This window comes from Diceros bicornis, chromosome 41 (genome assembly GCF_020826845.1).
Source record: "Diceros bicornis minor isolate mBicDic1 chromosome 41, mDicBic1.mat.cur, whole genome shotgun sequence".
In the NCBI taxonomy this organism is placed as follows: domain Eukaryota; kingdom Metazoa; phylum Chordata; class Mammalia; order Perissodactyla; family Rhinocerotidae; genus Diceros; species Diceros bicornis.
In genome coordinates, this window is record NC_080780.1 from 4,535,290 (window position 1) to 4,558,519 (window position 23,230).

Here is a 23,230-nt window from a genome sequence, read left to right on the forward strand (position 1 = left end):
GCAGGTGGGATATTTGGCTTGGCTTCTTTAGCCTTGAAAGCCTATTACAAGTCCAATCTGAGATGCCTTATGAAAAGTTCCAGCAAAACAAATTTAAAAGAGCCTATATAATCAATTGCTATTCTTGCTGTACTTATGTAAATAACTAAGCTAAGTTTATTGAAATTAGACTTATTTTGCAAACAAATTGGTCTTAATTTGACTATCTTTGATAAAATAAGAGTGATTTTAGAGAGAAAAATTATGTTTCAGTAGAAACTGTAATACATGCTTGTGAATATTAGAGTCTAGTGATGTTAATCTTCCTTGAAGTTTGTCATTTACCTAAAAACTGGGCTGAATCTTAAATTCTAATTTCCTCAAATATTTGGCTACAACTCTCCAAACTAACATTTCCAATTTTTTTCCCACTTTTGACTTGGAATCATTAAGAACTAAAACTGCCTTTTTCCTTGAAGCCCTGCAAATTGAAGCTGAACAACTCGATGTAAACAGAAGAGAGATCACCGCAAGAGCCCGCGGTTAAACAACCTCCCTGCCTGTTACCAAATGAGGCACTCAGAAAGTTTACTTGAACATCCAGTGACATCATCAGAGACATTTCAAACTGCAAAAGATGCTTTGACCATGACATCTAGAAATCTTCTTGATTGGCTGCCCCGTAGGCTCAGAAACTGGTTTATAGTTTGCTCCAACCATTAACCGTTGTTTTTCTTTGTTTCCATAGAAATGCCTCTATTAGATACCTGATTGCTTGCATTGTAGACCTAACTTTGTGAGCCCACCTGCATCACTGCCTCTTGAAACGAGACACAACTGTTTAACTGAACTGACCTATTTTCAAGACTAAAAGACTAATTTAGTGAAAAAATGGGACAATCTACCAACTCAACTTAATATCTGAAACTTCTGGGGAAGTGTCAGAGGAGGGAACTGTTGGGGTCCAGGACAGGCCACCCCAAAATATCCCACAATACCATATTAATTATTTAGAATTAAGGTTACTTGAGAAGCAAAAAGGACATTCTGACCCTCCTGTCTCTGTTCCCCTGAAAGCAGAAAATAAACCTCCCATGTGAAATGTGCTCTCCCTGCATCATTGTCACCAGAGCCAGGGAATTCAGGGCTGAGAAGTCTATACAAACAATCCTTGTTATTTTACTACCTGAAGCCTAAACTCTGCTTAAGTTCTTCACTAATTACGTACCTCAAAGCTAAGTTTCTTTTTCTTGTCATTCCTCAAAAATTTATTGTTTCTTTGTGTAAAAGACATATATACTGCCTGATTTGTTCACTTTCCAAGGATCACTTTTCTATGATCTCCAGTACGTACGTATTAAACTGGGTTTTTCTCCTGTTAATGTGGTCTTTTGTCAATTTTATTATTAGTCTGTTCTGTCACTTAAGTTTATTTTGTTTTCACTCTTTCTTATTTTTCCAAAATTTTTACTATTACATCTCAATCTTAAGCAAGGCATATTGCTGAAATCTATTTTTAAATGTGCAACTTTTCTGCCAAAGAAAAAGGCCATCATTGCTTTAACACACAATGCAGGGCACTGTAGAAGGTGCTGATAGGAACATAAAGAAATCCTGTCCCCCTCTGTGCCTACAGAGGTGATGGCCTTGTTTCCCAACTAGGCTGAAAGCCCAAACTGCTATGTAACATTGAAATACATAAATATTTGTCAAAAAATATTTGACTTTAAGTTATTTTAGATTATCATCAAAAAGAAAACAAAATTTATACATTTCCCCCGTTTGTGAAACCCTGGTCTAAAAAGTATGCTGCAAAATCGAGAAAGGGACAGATTGAGCCCCCTGGGGGTGATGGTTTGGAAAGGAAAGGAATTGTACCAGGTCTTTTAGCCGATTGGGGTTGGACTATGCAACAAGGACGGGCAAAAGCAGAAAATGAAGATGTGTTCTGGAAGTTTAAATAAATCAGCTTCAGTCAACAACAGGGGTAAACCAAGAGAGACTAGGCAGGCATGAAGAGTTCTAGGGCTTTGAAAAATTGGAATTTGTACTCAAATACATTTTTTTCCTCTTCTCAAAATACTCATAAGCAGGAGATATCTATATAAGATATAAGATATCTATAATAAGATATCTGTATATATGACATAATATATCTACAACATCTTATATAAGATATAATAAGATGTATCTTTATAGATATATAAGATCTCTCTCTAGATATGATATAGATACATTTTATTTAAGCATTTACAAATAAAGGTGAATAAATTGTGCACAAAGTGAGATTGTATGTGAGGAGATGTTGGGTCCTTCCAAACACTGGAGGCTGTTATGTGACAAAAAGAAGATTATGTGATAAAGTGTAGGACATTGTGATAAAGTGTAAGACATTGAGATATTCTCATTCTAAGTAGGTTATTCTTGTGTCATGTTTTCATTTGCATGACATCTTACCTAGATTCTTATTTGATCTGGCATCTGCATATACTTGTCATTTCTTTTCTTTTTTCTTTTTTTGTGAGGAAGATCAGCCCTGAGCTAACATCCATGCTAATCCTCATCTTTTTGCTGAGGAAGACTGGCTCTGAGCTAACATCTATTGCCAATCCTCCTCCTTCCCCCCCCCCGCCAAAGCCCCAGTAGATAGTTGTATGTCACACCTGCACATCCTTCTAGTTGCTGTATGCGGGACGCAGCCTCAGCTTGGCTGGAGAAGCAGTGCGTCTGTGCGCGCCTGGGATCCGAAGCCAGGCCGCCAGTAGCGGAGCGCACGCACTTAACCGCTAAGCGAGAGGGCCGGCCCCACTTGTCATTTCAATCATACTCCAAAAGTCAAAACTTTCTTCTATGGAATGATCCCTCTTCATTATAACTCAAATTATGATTTCAGTTAGTAAGGAAGGGGGTCACCTTGGGTAAGTTCTGCACTCTTCTATTGACCCAGTTCAGAAATAGAAAAAGATGCTCTTTAGTCAAGACAGCTCCAGCAACTATGATCAACTATTTTCAAAAACAACCTTCTCTTGACTGAACAATCCCCTAGGCAGCCGATGCTGCCATTTATGCAAAAGGAAGCCCCTGTTATTCTTAGTGACAGCCTAAGTGACTCCACATACAGTGGAACAAACATTTGACATTGCAATGTGAAGTCTTGATTACCTACTTGACTGGGCCAGCTGAAGACCCTGAAAATCCATCACAGTATTGTGTTAGAGCTCAATAAACCACAGAGTTAGGGTTAGTTCCTGTCCCAAGACCTATCTTTTCATTACCCAATTCCTATACAACCTGTCTCCTGCTAGATTTCTAAGGCTTTACTTGAGTAACCAAAGTGGCACCTTGTTTAGCTCAAGTTGCCAAATGACCACCATTAAAAATGTCTTGATTTATTATTTTATTTTCAATAAGAGAAAACCAAAGCTCCACACTGTTGCCTCAGTCGGTGGAACAGGTTGGAGTCAGGCAAGATTTCTCTGACTGTTCTCTGTAATAGTGTACCCCTGTGTAACTCACGCTGGGTCAACACTGGGTCGTTGTCTCCACTGCTCGCCCAGGGCAGCATGAAGCTTTCCGGACAACAAATTGCCATCGCTGTTGTGTGCCACTGGCTTCACGGAGCAGTATGCCAGAGAGATCCTCTCCCTTCTTGTGGAGCACCGTTCATAATACGACCCAAATCCAGCCTGGCCAAAACTTCGCACTGACGTCCAATGTTGGGACTCGGAACACTGTTCCGTAGAAACACGGCCTCAGGCCTTATCAAAGTGTGTCTCAACTTACAAACCAGAAACACTCCTGAAAAAATAAGGTGCGAGGAAGGACGTTTACGTGATCGGTTTCTCTACTGATACACCGTTGGCAGAAACGTCCTTGCTGAGTTTTCCCAGGTACTTCTTCTTCTTCTTTTAAAAAATGCATTAAATAAATGGGAGGTTGACGAGCAAATCTCTGCCTCGTTCTTCTGGACCGCTGTGTGGAACTCGCTGGAGGGGAGCGGAAGACCAGCAGCAGGCCCCGCCCCCGCCAGCAGGCCCCGCCCCCGCCCCACCCCCTGCCGCGGTTTACAGCAGGCCGCGCTCTGCCCCTGGCCCTGATTGGCCGGCTGCGGCCCCGCACGTCTCCCCGATTGGCTGCCGGCGCCCCACCCGCACCCGCCAGTTGGCCGCCGGGCCGTTTCCCGGGCGACGCGAGTTGTTGTGGTTTCGCGCCGCGCTGGGAGTTTGGGATTAGCCGCGGCAGCCGGCAGAGTACAGGCTCCGGCCTCCTGTGCGGCGGACAGCACCCACCGAGATCCTCCGAGTGCTAGTGAGCGAGGGGCTGAGGCCAGGGGGCGGGGCCGGGGAGGGGGGACTGTCACCCGGGACCGAGGAGCACCGGGCCGGGGCGGGACCTCGGAACCTGTTGTCCCCTGCTGGATCCCCGCTTGGATGTGCCCCTGCTGTCTACGCGGTACAGACGTGCCTCTGCTGTACATACTCCGTGTGGACCTGCCCGAGCTGAATACCAGCATGCATGTGCTCCTGCTGTATACTCGCGATTACCTGTTGTCCCGTGCTGTATACGTGCGTGGACGTGCCCCTTCTGTATACCCGGCATTAATGTACTCTGCGGTATACCGGGCGTGGATGTGCCCCTGCTGTACACCCGCGTGCGTGTGCCCTGCTGTATACTGGGCATGCATGCGCCCCTGCTGTATAACCTCGTGGGCGGGCACGCCCTTCCTTAGTAATGAGATGCCCGCATACGTGTCAGGTGCAGGCGGACAGACAAAACAGGGGCGCGGAGGTGGCCTCTGCAGCTCAGTTCCTGGCGGCGGTTCCCAGCTCAGCCCTGAAGACCCGACCCGACCTGTCATGAGGAACACGGGCCGCTACGCTCCCTGCGGTGAGTGACCACGCGGAAAGAGCGCTGTGTCTCCTCTGCTGCTGGCCGGGCTGGGAACCCAGCACCCTGCGTGGGGGGTGGGGGCGCGTGCACCCGCAGGGAGTGGGGATGAAACTAACGCATGATACCCTCAAAGAAAGCTGCACACTGCTCCTGTGCCCCAGTGTCCAAGCAAGGCTTAAACGGAAGTAAGGGGGGTGGGGGGGATTAGTCTTGTTTTTCTCTATTTTCAACAAAAGAAAACCAGGCTACCACTGTTGCCTCAGTCGTTGAAGCAATAGCATCTCTTTGAAATTTTCTCTGTAATAGTTTAGTGGTCTGTAACCTCACAGCTGTTTCCCTGAATGTTGACTTACGCATTTTCATTTTCAGCTGAGTGCCCATGTAGTCCGTTGACTACCTACTTCCTGCTCCTGATTTAGACCCCAAGCAGGTTACGTGTGTCTCCTGCTTTAAGTGAGTGGACACAGGAAACACGAGTTGGGTGCAGGTTCATGTGGCAGTGGGGCTTCTCACTTCCCAGGATTTGAAGCAGAAGGGAAGGGAGAAGACTTGGATGCTGTGGTCTGTTTTTGCCTTTGTTTGATTCCTCCCCACCTTGAGAAGGGCTGGAGAGAGAGGGTAGAGAAAAGGATCCTGGTGCTCCGCTGGCAGGGAGAGGGTGGGAGCTGGCAGGCACGCTGCAGCCCCTCACACCTGCTCCCAAGTGGAACAGAGTGTGGCCTTCACATGATCTAAATGTGCTTTTAGCCGAGAGCTCTGACTGTGACACTATTGGTGACACCAGGGCTGAGGGGTGGGGTGAGGGGCCGGTGCACAAGAAGCTTGGGGGTTTTCCTTCTCCACTGTGGGTTCTTAGCCTTCATGTGACTTCTCCGTGCCTTGGTGAGCAGCCTCCCCTACGTGAACAGTATTAAGAGATGCCGACATAAGCCAGGCACTGTTCTAAGCACTTTTATACACTAACATTTAACCTCATAGCACCCCGACGAGGTATCATTAACCCCAGTTTATAGATGAGGAAACTGAGGCACACAGAGTTTTAGGACGCTGCCTGAGGTTGCGCACCTCACAGGTGGCTCCTCTGCCCAGACTTTAAGCCCTGTTCTCTGAGGCCGAGGCAGCCCAGAGGCAGGAGCCCCTGGGGTGTGTGCGCATATGACACTGCCTTGTGGCTTGGAGACCAAAGAGCTCTCTCAGCCTGTCTCCTTATTGATAAAGGGAAGGTGCTCACGTCCTGCACCTGAGGAGGCATGGAAGCCACGTTAGAGAAATCTACACCACAGTGAGTGATCTGGTGTCATACAAAGACTCATAACTTTTGTTGTGAGTGACAAAAGCTACAAGACAATTCTCATCCCTTTAACCCTGTGTGTGTGTGTGCGGTGGTGACAGTTGATTCTCAGTGACGTAGGCCCTCACTCTGAGCTCCTTTGCACCCAGTTATGAATGGCAGATTGGATGAGAGTTCAGTGCCTGTCCGAAGCTTCCAGTAATGAGAAGTAGAAGATACACTGTTCTCTGTGGATTAATTAGTAATCAAAACACAGAAAGGAAAAATAAAGCAAGAATCGAATGCCTTCCCTCTAAAAGAGGAAATATTTGAACGGCATGTGATCAGAGCATGAAGCTCCTAAATTCATAATTCTTAAATTGATTCTCTGTGAGCATTTGCACAATTCTTTAAACCTTTTCCAATGGTTTTTTTCCTCCTTTTCAAAACTGTATAATGTTGATTCAGCTAATTACTGTCCACTAGGTATTTAAAAGATTTGTTGTGTTAAATATTCATTTTTATATGGTAAACCCAGTTTTAGTTCTAAGTAGAGCTTGGATGTCTAAGCTTTTAGCTTTGGAGGAAAGATTACCTCTTGCACATGGGACTCGTGTGTGTTTACACAAATTGATCTCTTCAGCACCGTTTTCCTGGGCCCCTACTGTATTCGTCAGGGTTCTCCAGAGCAACAGGACCAACAGGATGTTGTGAGGGCTGCCATGTATGAGCTGGAAAAAAGGTTTTCACCCACGATCCTCAACTGGCCCTTAATTGAAGTATATTTTATTTATGCGCCAGCCTGCTAATTGCCTCCCTCTGTGCACTTGGCTCTCCTCCTCTCTTCCTCTCCATGGTTGCAGACTTTCAGCTGGGCATGGCAGTTTATCCAAGGCTGTCTTGTCTCATATAGTATCTGCACGTGGACCTCACTGTATGTATATGTATATGTATATCTATATCTGAGATTTATTTATTTTAAGGAATTGGCTCATGCAGTTGTGGAGGCTGGCAAGTCTGAAATCTGCAGGGCAGTCTTTTAGGCTGGAGACCCAGGGAAGGGTTGATGCTGCAGTTTTGAGTCCAAAGGCTGTCAGGAGGCAGAATTCCTTCCTCCTCTGAGGACCTCAGTCTTTTCTCTAAAGTCCTTGAACTGATTGGATGAGGCCCACCCACATTATGGGGGTGATCTGCTTTACTCAGTCTACTGATTTGACTGTTAATCTCATCTAAATAATACTTTCACAGCAACGTCTAGACTCATGTTTGACTAAATATATGGGCATCATGGCTCAGCCAAGTTGACATGTAAAATTACTCATCACACCAGCTGTGGGGCAGGTTCTCTGTTAGACCTGAATGTCATGCATTTGCAACCACCAGTTCTAGTAACTGCTTTTAAATGCACAAGTCACTTGTGCCATGCTAATGGCATCTTTCGTATTTTACATTCTTCCTGAATTTTGTTTCCAAAGTTTTTCAATCAGCTGCGATATTTTTTCTTATATTTGGACATGCAGTTAATCAATTTCTGATGCAAAGAGTCACCTAAAACACCAATAGTGCGAATGTCCCCCGATCTCTCCCCTCTGTGGGGTCATGAGGACACACTGATAATTGCAGGTCCCTGGGCTTCTGCCGACACCTCTCACTCCTGACACGGAGTTTCATGAGTGGTCCAAGCAGCCTGCGGGGCTCTGTCCTGGGTGCTCTCAGCTCCCATGCCCACTTTGGGGGCCCCATGGCTCTGCCAAGGCCAGTTCAGGTCATTGTCCATGGCGCCTCTCTCCCTGGAGCTCAAATCAAGGTGGGGAGGAAGGGCAGACAGCAAGCTGTCCTTCCCTTTCCTCTCCTTCATCCTTCCACATGGGCGCACCCAACTTCCTCTTCATGGGACCCCAACCCTATAGAACTCACACATCCGTTATCTACACTCAGTGGGCTTCAACTTCATGGGACCCAACTTGATGTTTTGGAGGGAGCCAGACTCAGCCACCTCACGAATCTGCGGTCTGAGATAGTTTTCCATATGAGGTTGCCCTGGCCAAGGTCCTTGCCTTCCCTCCTCTCTTTTCAGCAACTCTCTAGAGCTCTGGTCACCTTTCGTTAATGATTTCTCGTGATGTCCTACTTTGGCCTCAAGCAGAAACCAGGAAAGTGTAGGGGCTTATGTGGACAGGGCTCCAGCATCTGAGAGGCGGGTCTGCCTGAATCCTGGCCCCCTGGGGTGGTGGGACAGGGGCAGTATGGGGGCTTCCAATAAGGTTGTCACAGGATGAGGCTTCCCTGACAGCGCCTCCATCCTGCCTCCTCTTGCTCTTGTCAAACGGGTAAACGTGCTCAAGAAGGCGGTTACTTCTGTGATGGAATTTATATCTTAGTGGTTTTAATCTGCTAAATTGATCAAATCTTGACCAAGATTTGGCCACATGCTCCATAGACTTGCCCATAATGTTAAGTGATTTGGCATCTTTCAGGAATGTGTATGTCCAATTTCATGGAGAATTAAAAGAAAAGAGAGAGACAGTGCAAGACACACGTGAGGGGACTCGGATACCGCACTGGGAGGCTGAAAACCCAGCAGAAGAGGCTCCACTCTCACTGCTTTGGAGCAGAGGGGCAGTCAGCGGCAAAGCAACCAGCAGGCCTCGTGGAAGGCCCTCTTCCTTCTGCTGGGATCAGTGGTGGCACGCTGGTGGGCTTTAGAGCCTTTTAATTACATAACTGGCAGGGTCATCCCACATCACAGGTGTTTAGAAGAGAGCAGTTTCTCCCTTCTGATGTCCTGTGGTGGTTTCTCCCGTGCCGATGTCCCATGGAGGGTGAGACACCCTCCCTGGCATAGCCATCATTCGGGCAGTGGACCAAACCAACCTGAACTCTGTGTGTAACAACTCCACCCTTGGCTTCCCCTCCCTAGACTGGTATTACCACCTTCCCATGCAGCAGTCCAAGAAGGCTGTGGATGCTCCACCAGCGTCCCAGATCCCAGGTCTCAGTGATCTGAGGGAACCAGCTAATGGGCACGCGCTTGGGACGCGAAGGTACTGGATCAAAGAAACAGACTCCGAGTACGTGAAGCTTGCCAAGCAAGGTGGCCGGCCTGGTGAGCACTGCGGGCACTTCCAGTGTCTTGCTTTGGGGGGGGGGAGTGATGGGTCATTTTGGTCGTCATCTCTTCCATATAGATATATTACTGTGCAGTCTATGAGTTTTGCCCGAGGCCTTTGGGAATTTAGGTTGATTGAGCCAGTTTGGGATGAGCGTACTCTTCAGGGACGTGCTACCTTTATGAGCAAGACTGAGTAGACTTTGAATTCTCAGAATTGGCTTCATAGGATTTTTCTCCTGAGTGACACCTTGGTGGCGATTCACCCCACCTCGTTTTATATCCTGATGGAGAGAGGCTCAGAAACTGTCCGCCCACCGGAGCACTGAGCTCTGCACTTCCACGGCCTTGCTCCGGGCAAGCACTTTCTCGCTAGCCTGTGCAGTGTTCGTTTCCTGCTGCTCATGCTCATTGCCCTGTCTTATGATTTAATATGTTCTAAATAATGAAGGCTACAGACTGGTTTCCCCAGTGATGTTGATGAGCATCAGACTTTTGTCCATGATTTAATCGAGAAAGTACTGCTTGCTTGTCCTAACAGAAATCGCTGACCAGAGGTTAAGGAGCTACGTCTAACACGACTTACACCAGGCTTTGTCGTAAGTGGCACTGAGAGATACTAACCTTTTTTTCTGGCTGCCATTACCCCTCAGGAGATTGTCATGGGGAACGGGGAACAAAATGGCAACGTCTGGGCTTAAACGTTAAAAAGCTCAGAAGAAACATTTGATTCACTACACGTAAGGCACGCAGACAGGACCTCTCCACGCTCCCGCCATTGGTTAGAAGGACAGCTGGCAAAATCCGAACAAGATCTGTAAATTAGATACAGGGATTGCAACAACACTAACTTCCCGACTTTGGTCATGTACTGTGATTATGTAATAACCATCTTCTCAAAACTTCCACTGGAATATAGAGGGATGAAGGGGCCTCAGGTCTGCCACATGCTCCCAAAAAACAGCAATGACAGTGACAATACTTAATGGGAGACAGAGATGGAGAGGGAGAGAATGATAGAGCAAATGTGAAATGAAATGTTAGCATTTGGGGAATCTGGGGGAAGGGTCTAGGGGAATTCATACTATTCTTGCAACTTTTCTCTAAGTCTGAAATATTTAAAAAATCAAAAGTTAAAAATTTCTTACTGATAGTAAGAAATCAGGAAATGTTGGCTACTGCCACCGCTGTTATCATCGTCACTTTGCTGTCCTTATTAGCAGGCAAAACCGGTCCTTCCCCGCTCCCTGCCTGTTGACACCCCACCAGCCCCCTAGCTGTGAAAAGGCCCTTGGAGCCAGGGGAGGGAGGGACGGAAGCTCGAGAGCAAGCGGGTAAACAGGGGCTGGAGTGAGTCTGCGAGAAGGACCCTAGTGCTCCGTGCCTCTCAGGGGGCTCCAAGGTGAGGCACTGATTACCACCCCCGCCCCACCACATGACTTAGAGGGGCCTGTGCCCCACTTATCACTGGAACCTGGAGGGCCAGCTTCCACCAGAAATGCTGTGAGGGCCAGGGACAGCCCCACGGTGGCAGAGGAGAACAGTGGGGCTGTCCTGTCTTAGGCTGCAGGGACGGCGTGGGGGTAGCTGAGAGGGGCAGCCCGCAAGCAGCCCCCTGGAGACCTGAGGAGTCTCGCCCTCACAGATGTCAGGGAGCGACACACTTCACCCAGGAATGGATGGATGATGGCATGCGCAGATGCCACCTCAGGGCGAGGGGTGGGATTGGGGTGGGGGGATTTGTGCAAGGGATGTCCTTCCTAAGCACCAAGCAGGACCCATATCTCAGCATGTGCCCAGGCCGGTGAGGACCAGGGACTGCCCTGATGTCCTGTGGCCCCCAGAGCCCAGAGGCAACCCCCAGGAGAAGTCACAGTTCCCCTCGTAAACTGTGACCGGCCTGCTAGTACTGCCCCGCGCCCGGGTCGGGGGCCCCACTCACAGTGCGTCTTTTTGGCTTTGAGATCTGCTGAAGCACTTTGCCCCCGGAACCAGGAAAGGCTCCCCGGTCACCTACTCTTTACCAGACTGGTACGTCCACCACAGCAAGCCGCCCTCGGCCGACCAGAGACAGTGAGTATCGTGCCGCATCGTACTGTTGTTCATCTTTACAGCAAAAAAAAAAGTTAGCTCAATTAGAATCTTACATATACAAAGGTATAATACTGATACCAATAGTGTAATATTGCAACTCCAGGTAGTGTTGCATAACAGCCAGCTCTTTGCGGGGTGCAGCATCAGTTGTTGGAGCCCCAGAGTTCTGGAAATCTCCATCGTGTTTGGCACTCTAGAATTGTACCTCTCGGGGCTGCTTCAAGTTTTTGTTCTCTGTACCACAGCCTCCTATAAACAACAGCTTATCCCAAAGCTTTCTTCTCACTGAAGAAGAAGGGTGCCATTCAAGGCCAGAAACACAGGAAATCCTAAATTTCTATGGTGATTACAGAGTTATGGGGAGCCACTGTCCCCCAGAATGTTTGAAATGTCTGAGAAATTCCTATGTTTGGGCATGCAGACTATAGCTTCCCAGCTGCCTGTCGTGGACCGAGCAGTAATGCGGAAAGTCACTTCAGAGCGCTTGCTTTCCCGGTTGGCTTGGAAAGCGGGCGCAGGCAGATGTGTCCCATTGTCATCAGGGTTGCTGAAGGCTCTGCCTGTGGTCACAGTGCAGTTTTGTTTTCAGGATTCTTCTTTCTCTGTTCTTTAAAACTGACACAGCTTCCCTCTGAGGGAGCCTCATCCAGAGAGAAACAGCAAGGACCAGCGGGGGGAAAGGGGGAGAGGGAAGCAGGAGGCTGGGGCACCGGCAAGAGGCTTCCGGCGACAAAAGACCAGGACCACAGGGGGATGCGTGGGCTGGGTTTCCTGTCTTTCTTGATCCTGCAGCCCATCCCACCTTACCTGAGCAGCTTGGCCACATCTGTGGCTTCTCTTCCAGAGTATTGCAGTCACCTCCCAGCCTGCATTCCCAGCCTCTGACCTCTGTTCCCTGGCCTCTCCTTGAGACCTCAGGGGCCTCCAAGCTGCCTTCTTCCAGCCCTCTGTCTCAGGGAGAGGTGGGACCCCCTTCTTTTCTCTCCCTTTCTTCATTCCCCTGCTCTGACTAGCCCAGTTCCTGCCAGGCATCGCGTCCTGGAGGACTCCAGCTTCTTCTACATCCCTCCCCCACCTCCCGCCTCCTCCCCTCCGCTCCCCTCTCTCTCTCCTGCATCCTCTCCTCCCCCCCCTCCTCCCTCCCCTCTCTATTCTTCCCTCCTCCTCTCCTCCCCCTTTCCCCTTCTCCCCGCTTCCTCCTCACTTCGCCCACTGCTGCCCCTGGCAGTGCGCCTCCTCCAGTCCCAGCCCCTCCATGCTCCAAGCCCAGCCTACTTCAGTTATCCAGTTATACTACGAAATTGAAAATCTGCTCCCCCGCCCCAGGTTTTCTTGGCCCTAACTGCTGCTAGGGTCAAGTCCCAGCCCTTAGCCTGCTTAGTAAGTCCTGCCCAACCTGGGATGCACAGGGTGGTGGGGAAATAGGAGAAAGCCCACAGGCACCCAAGACCTGTGCTCCTTAGCCCGCCCAGGCGCTTTCCACGGTCCCGGAGCTGAGGTGCCATGCTGCTCACTGCTGAGCAAGTGGCAAAGGAGGAGCAGGATGTGGGTCAGCTCTGCAGCCTCCCAGACGCTTGGTGTGGGACACATGTACCTGGTCCTCCAGGGTTGACTTCAGTGTGCTCTGCCATTCAAACCTTCTGTGCTTGTGGGTGACCTTCCTGTATACATTGTTTGTGTGGGAAAACAGGCTGGAAGTTTAAATACCCACAGTAAAAATGGCTATCTAACAGAAAACAAAAGAAGGTTATATTTATTATTGTTAAATGATCATGTGAAATGGTAAATGTTGAGGATAGCCTAGCTATTTTAAGAGGACAAAGGAGTGGATAATATCATAAAAGAAATAATTATTTTGAAATTTATTAATTCATAAATAATTCATATTATTAATTTGTAATTTAATATATCTCATTTCACTATTGTTGACACAGCCCACTTGGGTCTTCAAGCTCTGGTGTGGGAGGAGGAAAAGGACGGTGTTTACTATGTAAAAGCAGAGGAAGGGAAATGGAGGGAGGGAGGAAGGAGGAGGTGGGGAAAGAAATGAGGGAGAGAAGAAAGAAGGGGGAGGGAGGGAGGGAAGAAGGGAGGAGGGAGGGAGGGAGGCAGAGAGGGAGGGAGGAGAGATCAGGAAGTGGCATCAAGTTGGAACTCTCCATCTGTTTCTGCAGAATCCCTGCTGTCTCCATGCCAGATTACATGGTTTATGAAGAGTTTAACCCCGATCAGGCCAACGGTAACTATGAGTCCAGAAGAGGGCCATTTGACTTTGATGTGAAGACAGTTTGGCAAAGGGAGGCCGAGGAACTTGAAAAGGAGAAAAAAAAGGTGACAGGAGCCATAATAGACGCTGCGGCTCTGCTTGTCTCTCTGAATGAGTGATGTGATCCTTAGCGGGAGGTGTGTCTTGCGTTGCCCATGACACCACCATGGGTTCTGTCCTCTAAGTTTGCATCTACTGAAAGGCAAGAGGCCATGATAATAGAATCTTCCTTTGTGTTTTCATGAATGTTGACTCTATGAGGTGAGGTTACCTAAGTAAGTTTTAGCTAGTTAATGCTTATCTAGGGGAAAGCTGGCATGCCACTTCTCATTCTGCACATATAGAAAGGACATTTTATGTTTCTTTATTATCCAATTTCTGAACAGTTCCATTTTATTTAAGTATTTAAGCTAAAATTTCCCTGGAATATTCTTTATTGATAATAAAGGAAGAGAAGATGATGCTTTTCTTCTGTACAAACCCCCGGGGGTGTATTTGACCACGAAGGAGCAACTGGCTCCAAGGAGAAAGCCTTGTTAGGGGGTTTGTATTTCAAAGGAGCACTTGGGAACTCAAAAGCCACCTCTAGCTGGTGGCTTCGAGGCTGTGATAACTTGACCCCATCACCACCTGGAGCCCCGCTGCCCAGAGCTCGGCAAAGTCCGCCGGCTCCAGCACCGAGGTCTGAGGTCAGCCTTAGTCCTTGGGAGGTGGGATTCGTGAGAGAAACAGTGAGGTGCATGCGAAAAACAACAGCGGTGCTTTGATAATGAGAGCAAGACTAGACTGTCCCGACGAGGGGAGGCTGGGTGTTCCTGGCGCCGGCGCTTGTCGGTGTGGTGGATGGTCTGCGCCTGACTCCCCAGCCTGGCTTCTCAGTGTCCGAGTTTGAGGAGAAACCGTGACAGTTTATTTCAGGGACTGGAGCAGTTGAACACCACGGGGGAAATGTCAGTTGCCTGCGTCAGGCCATCTGTTTTCTTCAAGACATCCGCACCTCCACCTGTGATTCTGGCTTTGGGTTGTTTGCACAATCAATGAAATGGACTGTTTTAAGGATCTGGTCTGTTTCTTGGTGGTATGTTAGTGGCTAAGCTATCCAGCAATAAATGGGACCTTTGAGTGTTAACCACGGTCACAATGCACATCTAGAAGAACTTGAAAACGCTAAGTGCTGTACCAACCCCAAATCAAGTGGGGTTAGTTAGTAGCCATTGACAAAAGCTGTGCTGGGGGCTGAACAATCTGGGCACGTGAAGCCAGCCCGTGCCCCCCTGTGCGTACATAAGGGGGTAGGATGAAAGGAGTTGTGGTTAAAAATGTAAACACTGCCCACAGTTAAATTGAAGGAACGTGGTGCTGGCTCCCATCTAGGGGAATGAGCAGCACGTGGGGAAGGGCCCGGATTGCCCTCCTCAGGTATTTTAATCGTCACTTTGGTACACAGCTCGCCTCCCAGGAACATCAATTGCACAGGACCAGGGGGAGTTTTTTAAATTTTCCCCCCGTGTCCTGCAGGGCCTGGCACAGCTAGAGTAAGGAATTTAGCATGAACACGTGCCACACCATTAAGCTAGTAAGTCATGCAGAATTTGACAGGCCTCTTTCCCCAGCCTCTCACAGGCCTGGCTGTCCCGCCCCATGTGCACGGTGCCCTGCAACTGGGCCACAGGGAGAGGATCTGGGACACAGAGCTTCCCAGCCATGCTCTAGCCCCTCACTCGGCATGTGGCAGATGCCACAATATTTAGGGAAAAGTGTCACCAGCATTATGGGGTCTCGCTCACCTACAGGGTGATTGGGGTGGGTCTTGTCTCCTCTTTCTGAAGAGCCATCTTTTCTTCCTGTAAATGCTTGCAATACCTCCATGGGTTTTGTTTGCTTGCTTTTGTTTTTTGCTGTTTCCTTGTAGCTTTTTTTTCCTATTTTGTTATAAGACATAATTTACACAGAGGAAATTCACCTTTTACTGAGCACTGCTCTATGAGTTTTGACAAATGCATACATTGCATAACCACCACAACCATCAAGGTGCAGAGCTATTGCATCACCTCCAAATTTCCAAGCCCTTTTGTAGCCAACCCCTCCCCTCACCCTAGCCCCTGGCAAGCACTGGTCGGATTTCACTCTTTATAGTCTTTTCCCAAATATCACCTCAGTGGAACCATACTGCATATAGTCCTCATGCCTGGCCTCTCCCACGTGGCATAACAAATTGGGAGCCATCTGTTGCGGATATGTGTAGTTCCTTCCTTTGTGCTTTGGAGGAGTTTCCATTGTAAGATAGTGGTGCACTTTCTCCATTCATCCATCCATCCGTCAGTTCATGGACACTCGAGTGGCTTGTTTCCAGTGCTTGACGATTATCAATAAAGTCACCGTCACCCTTTGAAAACAGGGTTTTTGTGTGAACATAGGTAAAGACCTAGCAGTTGGATTGCTGGGTCATATGGTGTGTGTTTACCTTCACAAGAAGCTGCCACGCTGTTTTCTAGAGCGACTGCACCATTTTACACGCCCCAGCCATAGTGTAGAGAGTTCCAGTTGCTCCACGTCCTCACCAGCACTTGGTTTTGTCAGGTTTCTTTTTTTTTTGCTGAGGAAGATTGGCCCTGAGCTAACATCTGTGCCAATCTTCCTCTATTTTGTATGTGGGACGCCACCACAGCATGGCCTGATGAGTGGTGTGTAGGTCCGCGCCCGGGATCTAAACCTGTGAAGCCCAGGCCGCTGAAGCGGAGCGTGCAAACCTGACCACTACACCACCAGGCTTGCCCCTTGTCAGGTTTTTTTAAGCCGTTCTAATAGGTGCTCCTCATCATGGTTTTATTTTGTATTTCCCCAATGACTGATGGCAGGTTGAACATCTTTTCATGTTCTTTTTTGCCATTCATATATCTTCTTTGGTGAAGCATCTGTTCTAATCTTTTGCCCATTTTTTAATTGTTTGTTTTCTTATTATTGAGTTTTGAGAGTTCTTTATATATTCTGGACACAAATTCTTTCCCAGAGATGAGTTTAGCAAGTATTTTCTCTCAGTCTATAGCTTGTTTTTTTATTCTCTTAACAGTGTCTTTGAAGAACAGCAGTTCCTAATTTTGTTGAAATCTGATTCATCAATTGTTTTCCTTTATGACTTTGCTTTTGTTATTACATCTACGAAATCTTTGCCTAACCAAGGTCACACAACTTTCCTCCTGTGCCTTTGTCTAAAGGTTTTATAGTGCTCCATTCCAGACTTAGTCCCTCGCCTGCTCTGGGCCCCTCTCCCCTCTAACTCGCTCAGGGAGCTTTCTTCCTGGCGACTTTCCTTGCGGGAGTCACCTTCTCCATCACTCCTTGTGTCCGTCATCTGCCAGGCCCCGCTTTTGCTTCTGATCAGCCCTGCTCTCCTTGTCCCCTGCTGCCACCTGGCTCAGGCGTCCCTGACGTTTGGCCCGAGATCCCCCTGCCCCTCTGGTCTTTCCGCTCCGAGTCGGCCTCCACTCTCCCCCGACATCCGCCTTTCCTCCCTCGCCGCCTCACGCACAGTTCCCTCCAGCAGCACCGTCCTCTCCTGTGCACACAGGCCCATCTCAGATGCCACTCCCTCCCCTCCCATCTCTGCCTTCTTGCCTCCGGGATTTCTTAGCAGGATCAGGTTGTCTCCATCAGTCCTTCGCTGACACACACACTCGAGTGTCTGCCGTGCAGGTGTGCCAGGGCGGATGGACAGGCGGGCACGTCACCCTGGTGCAGCACTCTCTTCCCGTAGCTGGGCAGTGTGGGAGCCCATCTTCAAGGATGAGCGAAGGAGCGAAGGACAGGTCTCTAACCCCAGTGTCCTTTCCCTTTGGCTCCACGTTGGTTCCCACTTGACAGTTCAGGGTGAAGGAATTTGAGGTTCTTCCAAGACAGCCCCTCCACAGTGGCTCTGCCTCAGGGTCACACGGTGGGGGGAGCTGTCCACCTGCGGGCGGGGGCACCCTGTCCTCTCCAGAATCCCTTTAAGACCGGGTCCTCCTTTAGTATTTCACACTGTGAGTTGTTCACTGTTTTTCTTCCTGAGTAGATGCATCTTTGCTTGAATACAGCAACTGCTTTTGACTTACTGGTAGTCTCTTTTCAGAACCGCTGTGTTGGATGGGATTGTTGTTGAATTATATTTCATTGTGGCTGTTGACCAGTCAAATAATGGCCACGCTGCGAGTCCAGGCCTGGGTGGTTTGTACTTCTGCTACCGTCTGTGAGTTTTCTTCTCCTTTAGCGTCTGAGCTGCCGAACACTTTTCACTAAATCAGGGTTTTTTGTGTTTCTTCGTACAGGTGAGGCTACCAGCCATTAACTCAAAGTATCCAAGCAAAGTGGGGACTCCACTTGCCCCCAAAGACCCTGCAGGAAGTAGACTCTCCTTTCCTCCCATGTAAGTGCATGGGCAGTGCCAACACTGTCTGGATTCAGTTGGGGTTTGGTCTTTGATCTTTTGAACAAGTGACAACAGTGACAATGATGGCAACAACGTGCTATGCTAATGTCGGCCTAATGATATTCACTTCCCAGCAACACATTTCCGTAATGTGACTTTGATGTCACAACTTCCCCTGGACCAGCATACAAAGCCCTGGCCCAGCCTTGTCTACTCGCCTCCTATCCCAGTTTTCCTTCCTTCCTGATGTCTGTCTGTGCCCCTGTGGAGCACATCTGTCCCCCTTCTGTGTCTCTGCTGTGGGGTCCTGCCTTGCGGAGGCTGAACTTCTCCAACAAGCTGCCCTGCTCTCCATGAGCCTGTGTCCTGCCTGAGACCTGCCTCCTGGAACTTGTCCTCACAAAGGCTCGTCTCTTAAACTTGGGGCCACTTGTCCTTACACGTATGTGTTGCTCAGTCCTGACGTTTTCTGTCACCAAGGCCTGGACCCTGGTGTCCGCACACAGTGAGTGCTCTGGCTCTGCATTAGGCTGGAAAACCTATGAGGCGCTCTGACATTTGGTTCATCTCCAGCTGGAGAGTGAGGTCCTCAGGCCTCCTGGCTCTCGTTACCTTCCCAGAATCCTAGTTAGTGTCTGAATCAATGTCATTAATCGTCTGACTCATTCTTCACACAGCTTCTCATACATTGGGGAGAAAAACAATTAATCAGTTATATTATGTGTGAAAAAAGCCATGAGAGCAGCACGCTCAGACTGGGAGGGAGAAAAAAAATGTATATATATATATGTATATATATCTAGAGGGAGAGAGAGGGCCATTAGGAATACCTTTAACAACAGAGTGATTTGCAAGTAAGAAACCTGAGTTTCAGAGCGAACAGGTATGTCAGGTGACACGTGTTACCTGTTTGACTTCCAAGCTGATGCTGCCTCCGTTACGTCAAACTGCCCTGTCACTCTTCAACGTAGGTTACGACGAGACGTGCAAATACGCAGCAGCAGAGGGAAATGTCAGAGAGAAAGCAAAGCTGTGCAAAGAAGCAGCAGATAACTTTTAATGGGCACAAGGAAGAACTAATTAAGGAACTAATAATTTGTTAAAAAAATAATAGAGTCTGAGCACCCCATTACTACAGGGAAGGGGTGTGTTTTCTGAAGAAGGCTTCCTGAGAAATGCTAGAATTATTGTCTTTCTAATTGGCTGCCATGGAGAAAGGTTTTGGAAACTGAACTAAGCATGGTCTCACCTGTACAAGGGATGCTTGGAAATATACTTCCTTATGCTTAAAAATAGAGAGGGAGAGATTGAGATTGAGAGAGAAGGAGGGAAATAGAGAGGAAGAGAGAGAGAGAGGTGGGGGGAGAGACTGAGAGAGAGAGAGAGAGAAATATCTCCATTATGTTTTAAAGGACGATAACACATCTCATTTATTATCAGTATGTTGGCTGAGAACGCATCTGGATTATCATGAACCTTTGTACTTAAGTTTGACATTAATTTTTCTCTTTTTGAGGCCTGGTCAAAAAACCAGTTCACCCACAAACTTTTCCAAACTTATTAGCAATGGTTATAAGGATGAGTGGTTACAGCAGCGAGCTGATTCAGACAAGAGGACCCCGCAGACATGCAGAGCACCCGCATCCTCTCAGTCTGCGCAAGACCCTGAAGGGCAGCAGGAGGCAGAGCCGCGCCCAGACCCGGAGGTTCTTGGAGGCTCTGAGGAAGTTCAAGGTGAGGTGCACCCAGCAGTCCACACTCGCTGAGGTTTTCGTTCATTGAGATGGCAGCAATGGACTTTTTCTTGTCTCATTATGTATCTCATAATGAGTAATCTAGAAACCATGTAAAAAACCTACAGAAGTATTGAGGTTACAGATACACGTGAGGATAATATGTGTTTTGCTTTTTCCGTCTTTATTCAGATGAATAGCAAAAGTCATGATTTCTGTGGCTTTACTTTTTTTTTTTAATTGTCAGAAATTTTGATACTTCATTTGGTATACTGAATAAATGATCACAATTTTAGTCTCCTGGATCCACAAGATCCTGCTCCCTGCAATGCTTGACCTTCCGTGTAAGCAGTTGGTCCCCTTGAGGCAGCTTCATAAAAAGCCCTCAGTTCTTTGAAAAGAACTCACAATTCAAGCCTGAAATTATTCCATTATCAGCATTTCTTAAGCTTTATTATTAAACTCTGAATAGCTTAGAAGTTTCCCTGTAATTAGCTGTTCAAAATACTATATTAGTTTTGATTTTTAAAAGTCACAGTTACAGGTAGAATTAGTCTTCTTTTTGGCCATGCGCATCTTAAAGCCTACCGAGTATGAGGTGGAGTTCCCGTAGCTCTAGCAATTATTGACCATCTGCCTGTAGGCAACTGACTTTACTCTTGAGGCTTCATTTCTCTGATAGAGAGGAGGGAGGTGTGTTGCCTCTCTTCAAGCATCGGAAGTGTTTCATGAGATGCTTTGTAAGTGGGATCTGCTTGCGTCTCCACACCCAGCTCCTTACTCTGGTGGTGGCGCCTCCACCTGGTTAGGGGGATGTCATCAGCACCTGCTCGCTCTGCACTGTCACCAGGTTGGCCCTGGCCAGTTCTGTTAATGACTTACCCTCTCTCTCCACTGTCATGGTGGATATGTGACAAGTTCACACTCGATGTTGTTAAACAGTGCACTTTTGAACTTTACAATGGCAGTTGTGTCCTATGACATCACTTGAAGTAATACAGCCTTTTACTAATTCTTTATTAAAAGTACTAATTCTTATAATACTTAGTGTGTTTTACTAAATTGAACAACTAATGTGCTTGTTCTTTATTCCAGAGCCTTCTCCCCCAAGTGAGTATTTATAGAGAAACTGACCTGCATCCAAATATAAAAAGTGTCTTACACACAAAAAGATCGATGGACATACTTCTTAAATCTGAAGCGGAAACCTCTGGGCAGCCTGTGAGGTCCTGCTCCAAACCGCACGTATTCTAACCACAAAAGCCGGTGCCCTCTACTCTTCAAATAATCAGAGCTCTCGAAACACAATTTGGGGACAGCAAAAGAAGGACCACTTACATTATTACAAGATTATTTTATTCTTTTATGCATATTACACAAGATAAAACAAAGTTTAGTTCCATTGAGAGACATATATTGTATCACACACCATGTGAGAGATGTGGGTTTAAATAATGGAAAAGAGAGTGAAAAGGCACGGGAGGGCTCCAACTTAAAAATACAAACACAGCGGGCAGGGAGGCTCACCTACACAGGATATTGTAGGATTTTTAGCATTATTTTTCTGCATGGTCTGATGTAGATAGAATTTACTCCACTGCCAACAAAATACATAATCCAATCAAGGAACTATCATTTAACATTAGTATAAGTCCATAAACTTTCTACCAGGAAATAAATCATTGAGCGTGGTATGTAATCTCTGTGTTTAAATTAGCAGCAAGACCTGCTTCATCTCAGAGGAACGTTTTAACTGTTCAAAATTAATGAAAGACTACGTGAGCAGTATTGCCCCTGCAATCCGGAAGAATCCCCGTTTGGCTGAGGGAACCTGCTTCCTCTGGTTGTCTGGGTAGCGGAGGTGTCACTTCCCAGGTGTCACTCCCACTCTCACCAGGATTTCTGACCCTCAGCCCAGTGCTGTAGCTGACAGGGGCCACATGCTCTCCCCTTCTGTTTCCTATTTCTTCTCCTGTCTGTCTTGGCTTTTATCTTGACGAAACAATGGCCAGCCCAGAGCATGCCTTTTCCTTTCCACTGGAAAACTCTCCACTGAAGAGCCTCTTGCTGTAACTTTCTGGACTTCATCAAGGCTTCTTATTAACGCTTCTTTCCCTCTACACGACACAGGATTATTATTTTTTTCTTAGCACAATTTCTGCAGCAATTCTAGACATTTTGGGCATGCCAGAAAGCTGGCCTTTAGATAACTGGCACAGTATTGTTCTTTGAAAGAGCTGGCATTAATGAAGGTGCATAGGACTTGGTGTGCAGGGACGAGAGCCACACAGCGTCCTCTGGGGGCTGGGGAGGAGTGCGGGCGTGCTAGTCTGAGTCGCCTCCCTCCTGCCCAATCACCTCGGGAGATTCTGCTCACCCCGTCAGTTCAGCTCAGCATGCTCCTGTCAGCAGACTTTTCAACACGTAGAGGTGGGACTCATGAATTTACACGTCTCCAACGGGGCACTGTGTTCTTGTCTAGCAGTGTGTGAGTTGGAGACTGATGTTTCCGATGCATGACTTGTGCCTGCAAGTAGGACCATGTGCTAAATTTTTACGTAGACTTCAAGAATAATCCTTATAAATAGGTACAGAAATGTATGTTTTCTTTTATTTAAAATTAATAGGTTAAATTTTTTAATTTATAAAAAATGTCATCTTTATCAATGTCATTTATCAAGAAATGTCAACTCATTTCTTTACTTTGCGTTGCAGGTCCAACAGCGTCTCCACCTGTGCCAACACCAGCAGAGCTCAAATAACCTCCGATACAATATGCATTTAGGATCATTTTCTAACGGCTAACTATGATCTGACTATGTTACAGCTATATTTACGTCTCCTGTTATATTTTATTAATATAGATTCTTGTGAAATAATTTCTCTTAAAGCAGATTTGACATCATTGTTGCATAGATGGTGCAAGTGTTGGGTTTTGCTTCTTGTATTTGTCTGGGATGTTAAGCACGTGGCCTTTGAGACGTTGTGCCTTGCTGGCCTGGGATGTCCCAGTGCCTTAGAACTAACTCCTTCCTACCCATCATCAGCTGACATTACCTCCTACTGTGTCTGCCTCTGTTGGTGGCATTCCTATTGAAATCCACTGTTTAGACTCTTAACTAGAAGAAGCCCACAGCCTTTTCCATTATTTGGTCCTATAATCTTTGTAGAAATAATTTTTCTGGTACAATAAAATATTTAATTCTAGAATATTCTAATACAGTTTATATTAATAAAAAGATTAATTTATTATGCCTTGAAGTTTTAAATATTTAATATAAAAACATTGTAGCATTTGTTAGTTTAAAATTTTTGCTAATATTTTCTTCATAAACTGAAATCCATAATATTAAACATTTATTATTTTGTATCCTTTACATAAAAATATATTTTAGTATTTAACTTAGTAGTCAACAAAAATGTTTTAATAATCCCACTGAATTCTCTTGTTTTATGTATTTTATTACTGTTTATAGTAAGTAAT

At 47.0% G+C, this 23,230-nt stretch overlaps 1 protein-coding gene and 1 long non-coding RNA gene across 4 annotated transcripts in view; one reads left to right on the plus strand and one right to left on the minus strand.

Annotated features, from left to right (window-relative positions):
- The first annotated feature begins 4,210 nt into the window (after positions 1 to 4,210).
- On the plus strand, positions 4,211 to 23,188 carry C41H7orf57 (chromosome 41 C7orf57 homolog). 3 transcript variants are annotated; one of them, XM_058534782.1, is made up of 9 exons: positions 4,211 to 4,287; positions 4,735 to 4,866; positions 9,060 to 9,245; positions 11,213 to 11,321; positions 13,517 to 13,673; positions 17,913 to 18,010; positions 19,530 to 19,747; positions 20,842 to 20,856; positions 22,462 to 23,187. In XM_058534782.1, the coding sequence occupies exons 2-9, from the start codon at positions 4,836 to 4,838 to the stop codon at positions 22,506 to 22,508; spliced, it is 861 nt and encodes a 286-aa protein (XP_058390765.1). In that variant the 5' UTR covers positions 4,211 to 4,287; positions 4,735 to 4,835; the 3' UTR covers positions 22,509 to 23,187. The 3 variants fall into 3 exon arrangements, with proteins under 3 accessions (XP_058390765.1, XP_058390762.1, XP_058390764.1); XM_058534779.1 differs by lacking the exon at positions 4,211 to 4,287 and having other exon boundaries at positions 4,373 to 4,866; positions 22,462 to 23,188; XM_058534781.1 differs by lacking the exon at positions 4,211 to 4,287 and having other exon boundaries at positions 4,377 to 4,866; positions 19,578 to 19,747.
- The window catches only part of LOC131400081 (uncharacterized), a 32,812-nt gene continuing 30,390 nt past the window's right edge, over positions 20,809 to 23,230 (minus strand). Inside the window, exon 4 of the long non-coding RNA XR_009217288.1 lies at positions 20,809 to 22,273. This is a non-coding gene — a long non-coding RNA (uncharacterized LOC131400081). The remainder of the gene's footprint in view (positions 22,274 to 23,230) is intronic.

What these genes read in the sequence shown, in the direction of transcription:
- C41H7orf57 (XM_058534779.1), top strand. Translation starts at nt 4,410, where the DNA reads ATGTGCCCCTGCTGTCTACGCGGTACAGACGTGCCTCTGCTGTACATA. An exon ending in GGGCCGCTACGCTCCCTGCG is followed by an intron (nt 4,867 to 9,059) that starts GTGAGTGACCAC and finishes TCCCCTCCCTAG; the next exon opens with ACTGGTATTACCACCTTCCC. An exon ending in TTGAAAAGGAGAAAAAAAAG is followed by an intron (nt 13,674 to 17,912) that starts GTGACAGGAGCC and finishes TTCTTCGTACAG; the next exon opens with GTGAGGCTACCAGCCATTAA.